Source organism: Lithobates pipiens, unplaced genomic scaffold (assembly GCF_037356315.1).
Source record: "Lithobates pipiens isolate NorthernLeopardFrog02 unplaced genomic scaffold, aLitPip1_a1.2 Scaffold_18, whole genome shotgun sequence".
NCBI lineage: Eukaryota > Metazoa > Chordata > Amphibia > Anura > Ranidae > Lithobates > Lithobates pipiens.
In genome coordinates, this window is record NW_027507758.1 from 438,278,890 (window position 1) to 438,296,535 (window position 17,646).

At 39.9% G+C, this 17,646-nt stretch overlaps 1 protein-coding gene across 17 annotated transcripts in view; it reads left to right on the top strand.

The window, feature by feature from the left end:
- MBNL1 (muscleblind like splicing regulator 1) overlaps window positions 1-17,646 on the top strand; it is a 271,047-nt gene that overhangs the window by 67,757 nt on the left and 185,644 nt on the right. For 15 of the 17 annotated variants that reach the window (XM_077488133.1, XM_077488139.1, XM_077488143.1 and 12 more), the window contains exon 2: window positions 3,538-4,472. The exons of 1 other annotated variant lie outside the window; for it this stretch is intronic. In XM_077488133.1, coding sequence (XP_077344259.1) covers window positions 4,299-4,472 — 174 coding nt within the window. In that variant the 5' untranslated portion in view covers window positions 3,538-4,298. Of the gene's footprint in view, window positions 1-2,912; window positions 3,407-3,537; window positions 4,473-17,646 lie in introns of those variants that run through there. One more of the 17 variants, XM_077488132.1, reaches the window with a different exon arrangement.

A 17,646-nucleotide genomic window follows, 5' to 3' on the forward strand; every position in this document is an offset into this window, starting at 1 on the left:
ATCAAAATGTATGTAGGTTTGTAGTCCTCATAGCCTTTTCACTTTTTCAGGAGAGTGAGAAAATGGTGTTGAATAGGGATGAGCCGAACACCCCCCGGTTCGGTTCGCACCAGAACTTGCGAACGACCCCCGCGTTCGGTACGAACGTTAGAACCCCATTGAAGTCTATGGGACTCAAACGTTCGTAATGGAAAGTGCTAATTTTAACGGCTAATATGCAAGATAGTGTCCTAAAAAGGGTTTGGGGACCTGCCTCCTGCCTCAGGGGACATGGGTCACTGCAAAAAAAAAGTTTTAAAAACTGCCGTTTTGGCGGGAGCACTGATTTTAATGACGATTAAAGTGAAAAAAAAAGTGAAATATTCCTTTAAATATGGTGCCTGGGGGGTGTCTGTAGTATGCCTGTGAAGTGCCACGTGTTTCCCGTGTTTAGAACAGTCCCTGCACAAAATGACATTAAACGGAAATAACACCATTTACAACTGCTTGCGGTTTTAATGTTATATCTGGTTCCTGCAATATGGTTGAAAATCATTGAGAAACATGGCATGGGTAGCCCTCCCTGCCCATTACCAGCCTATTTGGGTCTTGTACGCATATTAAGGGGAACCCCCGTACCCATATTAAAAAAAGGAAATGCGTGTGGCCCCCAGGCCCTATATACTCAGAACAGCAGTATACAGGCGGTGCAAACAAGACAGGGACTGTGTAGGTTTGTTGTGTTAAGTTGAATCTGTTTGTCATTTTCAACCGGTACATTTTTAAAGTGTAGCTCCAGTCAAAAAAACGATATTTAAGCTTTTTGGAAAACATAGGGAAGGGTTATCACCCCTGTATACTTTGTTTTGTCGTCCATCTTTTTTCATCTCACTTGCTGCTGTCTCCTTGCGTTTGCAAGTAGGAGATGTTTGTAAGTTGGATGTTTGAAAGTAGGGGCCTGCCCTATATTATAGCGGTATGTACTGGGTACAGAGCACGCAGATAGCACGCACTATCTCCTAACACTACTGACTGCAAGCTCTATTATTAACCACTTGACCACTGGGCACTTAAACACCCTTAATAACCAGACCAATTTTCAGCTTTCGGTGCCCTCACATTTTGAATGACAATTACTCAGTCATGCAACACTGGACCTATAGGAAATGTTTGTCCTTTTTTCACACAAATAGAGCTTTCTTTTGGTGGTATTTAATCACTGCTGGGTTTTTTTATTTTTTGTCAAAAATGTCTGGTGTCACAAAGGTGCCTGTGGGAGGATTGTATAATAAGATATCGCAAACTTCAAAGGAAGACTTGCCCCAACCAATGTTTATTGATAACAGCAGTGACATATTTCATGATAATGAAACAATGTGTCTGTGCTTTGCTGATTGCTCTGCATCCTGTCATTCAGCTAATCTGTGTTGTACACCTTTTACCTGAGAAACTCACAAGTTGCCACAAAATGTATCATTGGTGTTATCAATAAGCATTTATTCATCTTGATACATTTGGTCATGACACTTCTTACTTTGCAGTCTACTATATTGTATTACAAAACCCACCGCAGTGGCCTCTGTGACACCAGACACTTTTGGTTGTATTTCAACTGCACATACTCTTATGCCCCATACACATGATCAGACTTTCTGACAACGAAACTGTGGATTTTTGTTCGAAGGATGTTGGCTCCAACTTGTCTTGCATACACACGGTCACACAAATGTTGGCCAACAATTACAAACATAGTGACGTACAAGAAACCAATGTGTTATCTCCATTACGAAGGCTAGTTTTACAAGAACGTGCACTTACTTGATTCCGAGCATGCATGGACTTTTGTGTGACGGACTTGTGTACACACGGTCGGAAAGTCATTCAGCAAACATTTGTTGGCAGAAAATTTGAGAACCTGCTAGCCAAGATTTGTTGGCAGAAAGTCCGACAACAAATGTCTGATGGAGCATACACGTGGTCGGACTTACCGCCAACAAGCTCATATCCAACATTTCCCATCGGAAAATGCGATCGCGTGCACGCGGCATTAGTGTTAGCCCAGTTGGCCAAGAGGAGCAGAACACTACTACAAAATGTGCCCAATTATTTTGGATTTTCATCTCAAATAGCCAAATCAACCTTTTTTTTATACCCTTCTCTTTCTTTTTGTGCATCATTTGAGACTTTCTAAAAAACATAAACGGTCCAACACATAGAATACTAATATTATTACTCTCAAAGTTGGCTAAAGGTATTGAAGTTTTGAAAATGCACCTTGCACTGATCATGTCCTTTGTTTTAGCCTCTGCTTCACCAAACTAAAACAAATGTCATCAACTTAGGGCGTGTGCTGCCACGTGATTTTTTATCTGGCAAGGTGTCACCATTTTGTGGTGAAGCAATGGAAAAAGCTAAAAGTAAGGTGCCATTTTAAAACCAGAAGCCTGGAGGTGTAATGATAATGCTTTTGGAACGATGAGGCCAGTGTCGGCTTGTTATTAGTATATACAGCGGCTTTTTGGCAGGGGAACAGCGTGCTACAGTTTATTGTATTTCTGGAATCAAAAAAACCTATTTACGATTTAACAGCAGCGATCCCTTGAGGTAAACAAGAGCACGCACAGAGTCGTCTTTTTAACATCGCTTGCCATACGGTATTTCTTCTTGTGGTATGAAGTTTTTTTTTTTTTTTTCACCTCTCTTTACCTCTAGATAGAGAGCTTTTGTTCATATTCTCACCGGTCTGTGATGTATTGACAAACTGTCTGCTGAGTGCACAGCATAGTTTTAACAGGACAAGCCAATGCAGATTTGTGATGTGTATAGTCAGGGCTGCTTATAGTTTAGAAGGAAGCGAATGCAATAGGTCAGAAGAATGTACCATTTCTAAACACCCCTCCTTTCCTTTTATACTCATGTGTGAGATGTAGCAGAGTGAAGGCAGCGTGTACACAAGGCAGAACAGGCAGCACAGGAGGAGAGTCAGCCTGGAAGTGATCTGCAGTTCTTCCCTTCCCGTCTAGTGATTTTCCAAGCTCTTCAGCTTCTCTCACTCTCTCTCTCTCTCTTTCCCCCCCCTCTGTGGAAAGAACGGGTCGTTTTATTGGAAAATAACATGGTTCAGCCCACTAACTGCATGCAGCATGTTGGGTAAATTCAAAACCCACATGCGAGACCTAGTGCGGAAGAATTATTTACATCTGATGGACATTTTTGCTGCTTATTGCATAGTAATGAGCTTCTGACAGGCGCGACCTTTCATAAGACAGCTTACATTATTGGCTTCCTGCCCAGAATATTGCTGCAACATTATCTGTGATTGGTTATCTTCCTATCATGCATTGCTTCACAGGGGAAACAGCTTCTTCTTCTTTTTTTTTTTTTTGTTTTAATAAATCTACGATGGCCGGCTGCAATATGTTACTCTGTAAGTATCTGCACAGGGGACGGACAGGCAAGTGTGTGCTGTAGCCACGCAGGAAAAGAGGGAAGGAAAGTGCGAAGGAGAAAGTCAAGTAGTGCTTGGTTAAAATTAAAACGTGTTTGTTTTTTCTACAGGTTGGTACTAAGAAGTGCCTTTCCTGACGTCCCTGCTGCTTGGACCCGCTTCTAGAGCAGCCTCTGCTTTTTGCCTTGCTTGCTGCCAGCTACACTGCGACGAGAGCAAATCCACCCTTCTCATCTATACCTCCCCTTCCCAATTCTGCTCCTAATCAAGACAGATCCCTGCATAAGGCACTGTGTTACACCACTGTGGGTATAGGAACAAAAAAAAAAAAAAAGAAACCAAACAAAGGTATCTGCTGTTGGGAAAGCAAAGACAGATACATAGGGATATAGGGAAATCCAGTGGAAACCTCTATGATTTTTTTTCTCGACAGTGCTGCATCGATACATGCCTAACTAATCAATACAGATTGCACAGCAGATCCCTATTGAATTGCCAGTTCAGCTGCGTGGAGATTACCTTTCAGCAAACTTTACTGAGAGCAGCCCAGATAGCGTGTGCCAGCACAGGGGTCGCCACGTATTCATGCTTGCATTTTGGGCTGAACATCAGAACTCCAAATGGGTTACTGAGAGGACAGAGAAGTTCCAGGCCACCTCAATTACACAAACTGAATGTTTTTAATATAACAGATCCGCTACTCTGTATTATTTATAAGGTAATAGCTGAAGAGCAGTGAGACATCTGTATGCATATACAGACAGCACAGTTTTACCATTTCAAAACCACAAGGAAGACAGAAAGGACGGTTGGAGTTTTTTCATTCTCTGGCGACTTCCAAGAAGTTTTTAGCTTTCTGTAGAATTTAAGTATGGCTGTTAGCGTGGCACCCATCCGGGACACAAAATGGCTAACGTTGGAAGTGTGTCGGGAGTTCCAAAGAGGGACCTGCTCAAGGCCAGACACAGAATGTAAATTTGCACACCCATCGAAAAGCTGCCAAGTTGAAAATGGACGAGTAATCGCCTGCTTTGATTCACTGAAAGTGAGTAAACATTCTTACATTTTTGGGATAAACATTTAACAAATACATGCAAGGACAGTATCATAGCTGCCTGTTATTTGACCACTGCTTTTTCTCACGTGGCTGTTTGCACTGCCAGCTAGCAAAGGCACCATATGCATGTGGTCTTAAGTAGGAAACATAATGTATTTGTATTGCCATTATTTGTTAAGTAGCATGAGAGCAATAAGTAATTAAATGATCTGCGCATACCATGCTTTTAAAAGTAGATTTTATTTGATTCCTTAATTTTTCTTAAATTGATTATATTGATATGAAATGTTAAAATTAGTTATCATTTGTAATACTTAGCTACATTTTCTATTTGCAGCAAACTTGCTCTGCATTTCATTATGCTGTTGACATATGGATTAGTCTGTTACTCAGAATCAAGCTATTGCATTCCTTATTTTACTAATATGAATGACCAATCAAATTTGTCACTGTACTTAGTGTTATACTTTATTATTCCAATTGCAGTAAATCCCATTATTTAGATAAGTAGCGGCTTTTAGCTATTTGTGTCGATTGCAGAATGTGAAAAGTAAGGGGATATTTCTTCAATGTAAAACTTGTCTTCTATTGTAAAACTTCATTGTCCGGATTTATCTTTAAGTTTGAGAGAAGAAGCATTTGCAGTTACTGCTCTAAATAAAGTTTGTGGTTTCTTAATCATGGCTTAGTTGCAGTATGCAAGCGGATCTGATGACAAACTGTGGGGTGCGTATTTTAAAGCTGCCTATACAGTATGTAAGCATGCTATGAACACAAGATGGTTGTTTTAGGCCTTCTGCATCACTAATGGGCATGTGCATGGGTGGCTATCAGCTTCTGAGGTGGAGAAGTATCCATTCACAATCATTCAAAGGATCATTGGTGCATGTGTGTGGTTCTAAACTCTCTATTCTGGAGTGATACCTATCAGATTTGGCTGTTATTATAGATATATATTTTATTTTGGGAACTTGGGCTATCTTCAGCACGAAAAGAAAAAATCTCAGGCTTCCTAATCTGCCTGTATATAGACAGTTTCAGACTGGATCCTCGTCTTTCAATATGGGCAATTAAAAAGCTACAGACCAATTTGTTAGGATAGAATTTGCACCGACCCCAATTAGCATGACAGAATACTGTAAGAAACTTTGACGTAACAAACTTTGGAAACCCAACCCCAGCTAAAACGTATCTTTTTTAGATAGGGGAGAAAGGTTAAGCTGCCCATACATGGATCAAAATTCAGCCAGTTCAGCAAGGACTGGACAAATGTTGATCCATGTGTGGCCACTGTGGTTGAATAGAAGTCGATCTACCGATACTGATAGTCTTCTGTTCAACAACCCTATTGGTATTTTCATGATTGATCATCGCTGCAGGCAATAGACTGCAGAGCTGATTTGTGTATTCTGATGGTGGGGAAGTCTCTCTGTTGTCAGAGTCAGAATGACACAGTGAGGAGGATTCCCCATCCACATTGAATGTGTGGATAGGGAAATCGGGTGCGTTTTTTTGTTTTTTTCAACCTGCTGGTTGAATGAAAAAAAAATGGCCCTGTAAGGCCAATTTTAGATTATTTTTTTTGCTGTCTGTGTCTGCAATTGGGAGATTTAACCTTACTTCCATTGATGGGATAAAACAAGTACAGGAAGTGATACTTGAGAGACAAAGACAGCTGCAAAAAATGTTGTTTTGTAGAGTGGGGAGGGGGTTAGAACATCTACCAAGTTTCTAGAGCTCTCTGTGTCTATTCTTCATGTGCTGATAACACGTTTCCTTTCATTTCTTTTTCTGGAGTCAACTGAACAGGAAGTGAGATGAAATCTCTGAAACAAACAAATATATATATATATTATACTATATATATATATATATATATATATATATATATATATATATATATATATATATATATATTTGTTTGTTTCTGAGATTTCATCTCACTTCCAGGTGACTCTATAAAAAAAAAAAAAATATATATATATATATATATATATATATATATATATATATATATTTCATAGTCAAACTGACTCTGATTCCAGCTCCTTCACCGCTAAAAGGTAGAAATGTATTCTTTGCATATTACCAATAATTATTTTTAAGTATTTGTAAATAGGGCTGTACTTATAAAGAAGCTTATAATGCCTTGTAAATTTACTAAATTACTTTAGCAAATTGAGAATTCTCCTTTAGTATATCTGCCCATACTACAAGGTTCTAAAAAGTATGCTGAGGTTAAAGTAGACTCACCTCTGGTAGTTGGCAGAAGGTGTCCTTCTATGGGAAAGGAAGTCTTCCTATGTTCACAAAAAGTCAAACCTCTTCTGCCAGAACGTCTTAATGACAATGACCTTAAAAAGTTTCCTGAAACATTAAAGAATTTTTAATAATAGCTCTTTCAAATAAGCCAAACTGCAACTGATTGTCTGGGCCTTTAAATGTTCTGAAAATCCTTCTGTATACTTATTTAGCACTGGAAGGTAGTATTTTTTTTTTTAAACCTGGACATCTGTTTTAACAATTTAGGAGCGTTATTAAAATCTGTAATACTGGTTCCATATTCACGACAGGTAATAATAACGTGATAAAATCTGTAAGTTAGCAATTAAAGGATATAATTGTAGATCTAGAGGCCAGAGTTAACCAATTATACATTCTACTAGCATACATTACTTTTTTTTTGCTTATTGTGAGTTTAGTATATTAAAGGCAGCTTGTCTCTGTCAAAGGTGTATTGTGTCGGTCTGTTATTAATGCTCTTGGCACTGATCCACACCATAACTGGGTTAAACCTGACCTTTAAGAGACTCATTACTTCAGTTAGTAATTTTTAGATTTTATTAGGTTCTATGGGGCCTATCTAGAATACTCGGGTTTATTATCGACAACATGCTAAGGAAACAAACTGCTTGCAAATAAACACAGAAGGGAGCTTTTTATGCATTCTTATTGGGGCTAGTAAATCTAAAATATACAAATTACAAATATATTACCAACATTAAAGGCCTGGATACATGATCACTGGGCACTTCAATCCACCTAGCTCACAGCGTTGAAATTCCTGCCACTGACCTCTCAGTAATGCCTTCCTGCAGAGTGCAATGAAGTGAACACTTTGCTGAGTACTACGTGTACTGAGCTATGCACCCCAATGCACTCTTCATACCCTGGAAGTCATGCAGTGAGCTTTTCTCGATATCCATGTACAATTATATACATATTTTTAAAGTTTCTGATTTCTTGCAAGTATTGCCATTGAAGGCCACTTCACAGACTGTTCTTCAATAGCACATAAAATAGAAATGATAAAACATACAAATATTTAAATTGAACCCGTGATTTGCCCATGTAAGCCAAAATAAACCCTTTCCAGCAGGATATACTCACCTGAATAGAACAACAATGGAAAGAAGGGAAGGTGAATGTGCGTTGCTGTGGACCTGGGTATTATAGCAAACCTGTTGCTTTGCCCTGCAAAGGGGAAAACATAGGTTAGCTTTAAAGTTCAAAATGTTAAAGCATTGATGGTTTCATGGATGATATTTGATTCAAATACATTTCAAGTGACAAAGAAGATCCTAGGCAGCCACAGGCATCACACAGTGGGCACTTCCAGGTGCTTTTACATCAGCTTCATTTTTCATTTCAGTGCAGTTAAAAAATTGTAGAAAGTGTAAAATGTTTGGTAGGAGCAAAGGAACTTGTAGCTTTCTCTTGAAAATTAATATTTAAACACTTTAACACTACAGCTGTAGCCTCAATTTAGGCCTCAACTTTTTCTATATATATATATATATATATATTAGATAAATGTCTCCTGGTTGCTGGTGCTGATTCGAATTATGTGTCGAGTCATCACAGCAAAGGTAGCTTGAAAAAAAAAAAGTACCATATTTATATAACACGCCATTATTGCAGCCTGTTTAGTGCCCATCTGCAGCCTCTAGCATGTCCATCATTTCAGCCTGTTTAGTACACATCTGTAGACTCACCTTTGCTGGTGATTGCAGCCGCACTAGTGCTGGATGACACAGATCCGCGATCTCCTGTGTATCGGGCACTCAGTCACTCACAGTCCCGCCCGGCTCATATGATGGGCAGAACAGTGGTCCAATGCCAGGCCAGGGAGGGTGGAACTGTGTGTGACTGAGCGCCAGATACACAGGAGATCGCAGCTGTGTCTAATCCAGTGGCGCCCACCCCCTCCTTTCACTCCGAAGCAGCAAGGATCGGCGTATAACACGCACACACGATTCCCCCCTGATCTTCAGGAGGAAAAGGTGCGTGTTATATGGTGATGAATACGGTAAGTTATAGAGGTGTGAGACGTAGGTGCAAACTCAACCAGAAAGCTTGGTCATTGTCAGATTTCTGTTTTTGTAGTCCCAAGTAAGGCCGAGGTTGCAGCCGCACTGATCAGCCATAACATGACCATTGGAATGTAAAGTAAATAATAATGATTATCTCATTCCAATGGCATCTGAAAATCGGTGGGATATATTAGACAGCAAGTAAACATGTTGTCCATGAAGTTCATGCCCAGAAAGCAGAAAAAATAGGCATCGCAATTTGTTGTGGCTGTGGACTGGTCAGGGCGCCCATGCTGACCCATGTTCACAGCCAAAACTGCCTACAATGGGCACGTGAGCATCAGCACTGGAACACAGAGCAATGGAAGAAGGTGGCCTGGTCTGATGAATCCCCTTTTCTTTTACATTGTGTTGATGGCCAGGTACATGTGTGCCACTTATATTGGGAAGAGATGGCACCAGGATGCAGTATGGGAAGAAGGCAAGGCAGTGTGATGCGTTGGACAATTCTCTGCTGCTACTGATGGCTTGGTGCCAGATACCATAGCAAACCTTCAGAGGTCTAGTGGTGTCCATGTCCCAATGGATCAGGGCTGCTTGGCCGCAAAAGGGAAATCTACTCAATATTATGTGGATCATCATTAGGTTATGGCTTATCATTGTATATAAATGTCACTTAGAGTTTTTGTTTTGTTTGGTCATGTTCAGACAGATGCTTAGGGCAGAGTATAGATTATTAAGGTATAATATTCCACGATAGCCAATCAGGAGTAGCTTTCAGATGTTAAGGGTGGACCGAAAAATGGTCTTCTTGCTGACTGGTTGACAACCCTTAGCACTTTTGTATAGTTATCCTTAAGGCTGGGTTCACACTGCTGCGATGGAACGCTGTGAACACCCATGCGATCCGATTCTGCTGCGGACCAAAAAAAGGGTCCTGTACGAGTTTGGGCCGGATGCGATGCGAATTCAGCCATACTATCTGTATGGCTAAAATCGCATCGCACAGAGATCACATGTAGGGCGGTGCTAATCACATCCGATCTCGTACACCGCAGCAGTGTGAACCCAGCCTTAAGTTGCCTCCTTCCAGCATCTCCCTGACATTTTCAACTAACCTGCCCATGTTCCTGATCCACACTGAACAGCCTATAGGGAGAGTGAAAAATACCATTATTTCTTCTGGAGAGTCTGTCTATGATTGGAAAACATAACAAATGGCCTCCCCAATGGAATGAACATATAGTATTGTATTATGTATGATTATTGAATATTATTATTATACAGGATTTATATAGCGCCAACAGTTTACGCAGCATTTTACAACTTGAGGGTAGACAGTACAAATACAAATACAATACACTTTAATACAAAGGGCCTTGCTCTCATTTATTTTACATGTTCTAGTTCAAATGCCCCTTTGTGCATTGACATACCTCCATAGGCCCAGTCTGCTGACTTGGAACCATCCATAGGCTGCTTAATTCTTTAATAAGACACAGAAGTTGAATCCAAGGCAATTTTCTTCAGAGAAGTGCAGTTGAGAGGATGTTTTTCCAGGCTTATAAAGTGTGAGAAGATATTGACTCCTGAGCCTTGTTCCTCTGAGGACTAACACTCACACAGACTGGGGAAACATCTAGTAAACAGGGAGGGTCTAGCTAGGATTGAACTAACTAGCACTAAACAGGGGGGTGGACAGAAGAAGATACCAAATCACATAAGTAAACAAGTTGTAGTGATCCTAAACCATCACTAGATGTCAGCACGCAACAATAATACATAGAAATGGGACAGAATGTAACACATTATATAAATACATACACACATATCCATAGGCAAAGCTTTTGTATCTATGCAGGTAATGTTCCTACCTGAATCTGCTGACACTCTCTCCCTTTATTATAGTTGAACACAGATTGCAAATAAACAAAGACCAAATTTAGCAGCAACACTTTGCTGAAAAGGTGAAAAATAGTAAAGCACGGAGTAGCACAGTTACCATCACAACTACAAATCAAAACCTAAACATTTCAACATAAATAAGAATAATACTGACTGATTTCTTATCTAACTTAAGAGCCAGTTGACACCTAAACACGGTGTGGGAAGCCTGCGTTGAGTTGGTATTTCCCGTACCATAGTCAAAACGGACTGCACTTGCAATCTGTAGCGGGTGTCAGTGTTAACAACACCCCAAACGCAGATTGCAAACGCAATGCGTTTGCCTGCACTTGTTCGCATGGTACAGTAGTTACTGCAATCCGGTTGCTGTGTATTTTGTAAAGTAGTGCATGTGTTGTGTTTGCTGCGGGCTGGCACAATTTCAGCCCATTTAAATGAATGGGCTAAAATTGCTGCACCTGGATTGCATTTGTGAATCGCACAGGAACGCACAGTGCATTCCTGTACAATTTATGGTGTGTACTGGCCCTTAAAAAGGATTTCAATGCAGTCTTTCTGAATGCAGTGCATGAGTTAGGCTCCTTTTACACAGATGACCAAGGAGCAGTAAAGATGGGTGGTTCATTTGCATTTTTGCTCCCCACCGATACCTTTCAACTTTCTGAAATGGGAATGAGGGACACCTATTAGTAAAAGTATGTAGGCATAGGACACACCCACTACCATGCCCCCTTAAAATTCCTTTATACTGGCTTTTAGAATTTACAAATGCAGACATTTAGAAATTGGAAGAAAGGTTTAGCACTGGGAAACATTTGAAAGATAAATATTACGTTTTATATATGACTATATAGATCAAACCAAAATGAGGGACAAATGAGAAGGAAACAGGGACAGGGGGACATTGCTCCAAATCAGGGACAGTCCCCCCAAAAACCAGGGACAGTTGGGAGCTATGCTGATTGCCCACCTACAAGTGGACATGGTACAGCTCTGGTGAGTACACATTGCACCATGATCATGCATATATAGGTTATCCTACCTGTAAATGTCGGATCATGTATATATAGGTAATCCTACCCATAAATGTCGGATCATGTATATATAGATGATCCTACCTGGAAATGTCGGATCATGCATATATAGGTGATCCTACCTGGAAATGTCGGATCATGCAACCTGGAAATGTCGGATCATGCAACCTGGAAATGTCGGATCATGTATATATAGGTGATCCTACCCGGAAATGTCAGATCATGCATATATAGGTGATCCTACCCGGAGAAGTCGGATCATGTATACATAGGTGATCCTACCCGGAGATGTCGGATCATGTATATATAGGTGATCCTACCTGGAGATGTCGGATCATGTATATATAGGTGATCCTACCTGGAAATGTCGGATCATTCATACATAGGTGATCCTACCCGGAAACATCGGATCATTTATATATAAGTGATCTTACCTGGAAACGTCGGATCATGCATATATAGGCGATCCTACCCAGAAATGTTGGATTGTGCATATATAGGGGATCCTACTCTTAAATGTCGGATCATGTATATATAGGTGATCCTACCCGGAAATGTTGTATCATGTATATATAGGTGATCCTACCTGGAAATGTCGGATCATGTATATATAGGTGATCCTACCCGGAAACGTCGGATCATTTATATATAAGTGATCTTACCTGGAAACGTCGGATCATGTATATATAGGTGATCCTACCCGGAAATATTGGATTGTGCATATATAGGAGATCCTACCCGGAAATATTGGATTGTGCATATATAGGAGATCCTACCCGGAAATGTCGGATCATGTATATATAGGTGATTCTACCCGGAAACGTTGGATCATTTATATATAAGTGATCTTACCCGGAAATGTTGGATCATGTTTATATAGGTGATCCTACTCAGAAATGTCAGATTGTATATGTATTGGTGATTTGGTGCAGAGGTGCCACCCTATAACAGTAAAACTGCTATAGAGTGGACCTTAAGTGGTTAACAAAAATTCTTCTGTAAGAGGACATGGTCGGGGGGTGACCTATGCCTACATATGTTTGCTAATAGATGTCCCTTGTTCCCATCTCAAAAAGTAGTGAGGTATATAACACCTCTCCTTTTCATAACTTGGGGGGTGTTTTGTTGTCAATGAAGGTAGCTGGTTACCATGCTGGTAACTGTCCACAGAGAAAGAGAGCAGAGGAAGTTATCAGCTCTTAAAATTTTTGACTGAATGAACGGATACTTTTGACACTTGCTGAACAGATATAATAAAATACTTTCAATTCTATATGTAAAAGATCATACGAGAGCACATACGTGAAATGTATTATTAGGGTTTACATACACTTTAGGCTCCATTGCTGGTAGTAGACTGTTAAGAAACACAATGCCTTTAGTTCCAGGAAGCTTTTTTAAAGACAAAAAGGAAACACTGCAGGATGATAAGCTGAAACAATACCATAAAAAGGTAAAACAGTTCTTGCTGTGCAAATGCATTTAATATAGCACACTAAAAATCTTTGGTTGGTTACACTTACATAAATTGATATATAGATATACATAGATATAAAATACATTTATTAAATATTTTGTGACAGGTTGATTCACTTGAAGGACACATTCATTTTAGCTAGATTGTCCTTTACATGGATGGTATTAATAACAATTTCAAATAACACTTTATTTTTTTTGCTCTGTGTCCATCAAGACATTGTATGCAGATAATGTACTTTAATTAGATGGACATTCATTAAAAATTGGCTTGGTTCTTCAAGAGACATATCCTTAACCTATAGTATAATTGAATTTTAAAATACTGTATGTACAGGACGATTTATCATAGCAGCCTGTCAGAATCAATGATGAGCTAAAATACACAGTTGCTCACACATACGGATAGAACTCGCATACAGGGCCATATGCATGCAGCTGCCACATATTATTGATTTTGACAGTCTGCTGGCTAGCAGACTAAACAAAAAAAAATTGACAGCTCAGGTCAGAACCGTTGTACTAACAATCCGATGTTAGTACAGCAATGTTCCCTTCTGTGGTATTGTGTTCTGACAGGGTGACCCCCCCCCCATCAGAACACTCCGGTTATCGCTTTCAGTCTGTGGCTGAGAGCGCTGATCAGGAGTCGATCAGCAGACGTTTTTTGAGACTATAAGGTCTATAAGACCGGCTGCAGTACACACGGGCCGGATGTTGGAAGGTTTCTTTTGAACCGGCTGATGCTGCCTGACATTTGCCCCATGTGTACTAGACTTTACCTAGCTACCACTTTCAGTTTGTAAAGTGCAGCAACCCAACAGCTCTTTGCAGAGATACCAACTAAACTGCAAACATATTTGGCAAAAAATATTAAGAAAACATAATTTGACCTTAACTGTTCTGCTGACTACTGTGACACCTGGCTGCTAATGGGTTGAAGGATTTTGTAATTTAATTGTTGATTTGTGCAACAATCTCATTAAGTAAAACTGGACTCTGTCAGTTTAAGATGATGTACAACATAGTGTATAGGTTGCAGGGGTCAGGAGTATAATGTACAACATAGCGTATATGGTGCAGGGTTGAGAAGTACAGTACCTGCCGCCGATATTGTGTTTCCAGCGTGAGGCTGTGCTTCTCGCGCTCGGCCCCACGAGATGCCACGCATCCATAGGAATCTATTGGGGCAGCGAGTGGGAGGAGCGACAGAACACGGCGCTGGCACCTACTGTATAATGTACAATATACATAGCATTTGGAGGGACTGTCTCTCTTCCTTCCTCATTTGTCACTTATTTTGGTCTGATCTATCTACTTGTATATAAAATGCACTTTTTATCTTTTAAAAAAGTGTTTCCCAGTGCTAAAGCTTTCATCCAATTTGTAAATTGCTGCATTTGTAAATTTCAAAAGCCAGTATAACGGAATAATAGTGGTAGAAAAAAGCACTTGTGGGTTTAACCAATAATTATTTTTTTTGTGTAAAATTCTCCTTTAAGGCGGGTGTGGCAGGGGTGTGCTATGCTCCTATGCCTACATACTTCTGCTAATGGTTGTCCCTCGTTCCTATCTCAAAAAGTAGGGATGTATGAATAAAGCATATACAGGGATAAAGAATATAACATTCAGCATAATTTGTTCAGTGCAGGGTTGGGAGTATAACATACAAAACAATGTATGCAGTTCAAAGGGCAGGAGTATAATGTACAACAAAGCATATACAGAGCAGGATTTAGGAGTGTAATATACAACATAGTATATACAGTGCAGGGGTCAGGAGTATAACTTACAGCATAGTGAATTCAGTGCAGATGTCAGAAGTATTTTGTGCAACTAAATGTATATAATATAGTGCAGGTATTAGGAGTATAATATAAGAAATAGCGTATATAGCACAGGAAACTAATTCAGCATCTAGAACCACAGCCTAGTGATGTCTGATCTGATGCATAGTTTTATGTTTAGAAAGCTGTGCTTACCACAGGTTCCTATTTTAGATGTGTTGGAATTTTTTTTTTAACCTTAACCAAACAGGTAGTGACCATTGCTGATGAAAATATAGAAACATAGAAGAGCGATGGCAGAAATAAACCAAGCAGTCCTTTTTTAACCTTCTTTGTCCAAGTATAGTCTATGCATGTTTTCGCTCACCGTTGACTGACTCACACACTCTCTGAAAGTCTGCTCCAAGCATCAAATATTTGGTAAAATAATACTTTATTTATATAATTAAAAATAAAATAAAAAACAAGTTACACTTACTGGCTCTGTGCAATGGTTTTGCATAGAGCAGTCCCGATTCTCCTCTTCTCAGGTCCCTCGCTGGGCCTCCTGGCCCCTCCCTCTTGCTGACTGCCCCCAAGCTGCTTGCTATGGGGAACCTTGTGCCTGCTCGCTCCCTAGCCGTCTATGTATCCATTGTATCCATTGACATACAGACTAGCTGTGACTGACAGCAGCAGGAGCCAATGGCTACTGCCTCTCTATCCAATAAAGAGAGAGAGAGAGAGCTGCTGCTCTCGTGCACCTCGCAGGATAGAGATTGGGCACAGGTAAGTATAAGGGGAGACTGGGGGCTGCATGCAGAAGGTTTTTTACCTTATTGCATTGAGTAAAAAAACCTTCTGCCTTTAGAACCACTTTAATTATTTTTATTTCTGTCTGTGTCCCTGTTGCAGATTTCCCCTTCCTGGCTGGTATAACCATTGTCAGCATGATAGAAAATAAGGGTAAGGTCTGGTTCACATCACAATTTTTTTGCATTCTGGATGCAATGTTGCGTTTATATGCATTTTCAATGCGTCCCAGTGCATTTTTTCCTCTTTTTTTGCTTTCCAAAAATTTCTATATTGATTTTCAACTTGAAAAATACCATAGTTGTTACAAACATGGACAGTGTTTAACATGGACTCCAATGGTCCTAGTTCACACCAGTGCAGTGCGTTCTACTGGAGTAAACAAAAGTAGAACATGTTGCATTTTTATATGTGTGGAATGCATCAAAATTATCAAAGTATCAAAAACATACTGGAATGCATATGTCCTCAACTGCAAGCAACTGAAATAAAAAAAAGAAAGGTGGAGAACCACCTGAACGCACCAAAAATGCATCAAAAATGCTGAAACCCATTTGGAACACAAAGATTGTGATGTGAACCAGCCATTAATCTCACTAAGGAACAGTAAAAACGCAACAGGAGTTCTAATCCTGTGTCACTTTAAATGAAGGTCATTTCAATAGTTTTAAATCTGCACAAGTAATGCATGGTGATCCTGCCATGAGGGTCCTTATTCAGACTTTTTCTGTTGTAGCGTGACAGAGCTATGTCTATGTTGTGCTCCTTGTCACGCTGTTACACAGCTTCAGATGAAGATTACACGTGGCTGTGTAACACATCCTACACAAGGCATGGCCCCCTGTTGTCATGAGGAAATTTGAGGAAATTTGCACTGATGAATGTCATACAGCCATTGCTGTAGGGCATGTATGTAAACAGGGAGTGCTTAAAAGAGGCTGCAGAACAGCAGAAAAAGATAAAAAAAAAAGTGAAAACAAGAATGTTACAAAAATACCCTTCTTGTGTATCTTTGGTTCAGGAAAATAATACCTAATTTCTTTGTGTTAATAAAGCACTTAGCGCTGTTTAAGCATTAGGAAGGTGATTGTGACGCTAGATACACACTAGAAGTTTTTTTTGTTCAACCCAGGGGACCGAACAAAAAAAAAAACTGGCAGATCCCTATACAAGCGATGTTACTGCAGCAATTTTCCTCGCTGTGTTATTGTATTCTGACAGTTGAGATCGGCTTCTGTAGAACAGGCAGCTGTATACATCGGTCGAAAGTAAGCCGGTTCCTACCGAACCGACCAATTTTGGACAATTTTAGACGTTAATACTTGACATTATGGGGTTGATTTACTAAAGGCAAATAGATTGTGCACGCTGCATGTGCAGTTGCTCCAGAGCTTAGTAAACGAACAGAAGCTCTGCTGACTTCCATCATCCAATCATGTGCAAGCAAAAATTATGTCTTTTTTTATTATCATTGCATGTGATTGGGTATTCTTTGCAATGTAAAGATTTACCTCATTTACTAAGCTCTAGAGCATCTACACTTGCAAAGTGCACAGTTTATTTGTGATTGGGTGCATCAAGGGCTTGGGCAATAATTAATTTAATTGGCCTAAATAATAATTTATCCTGGCCCTTGAAATTAATTAATGTTCAAGGACTAAACGTGGCTAACGTTAAAACATGTTTAGACGCGTTTACGTGCGTTTTGGAGTGTTTACACACGTTTAGGCACATCAAGTGCTTACATGACTGCTCAGAAGCATAGACTCATTTATGACCAACTAATAAACCAATACCTTGATGACCACACCCCCCCCCCCCCTTTGACTGGTAGAGATCGACCTGGACAACATGG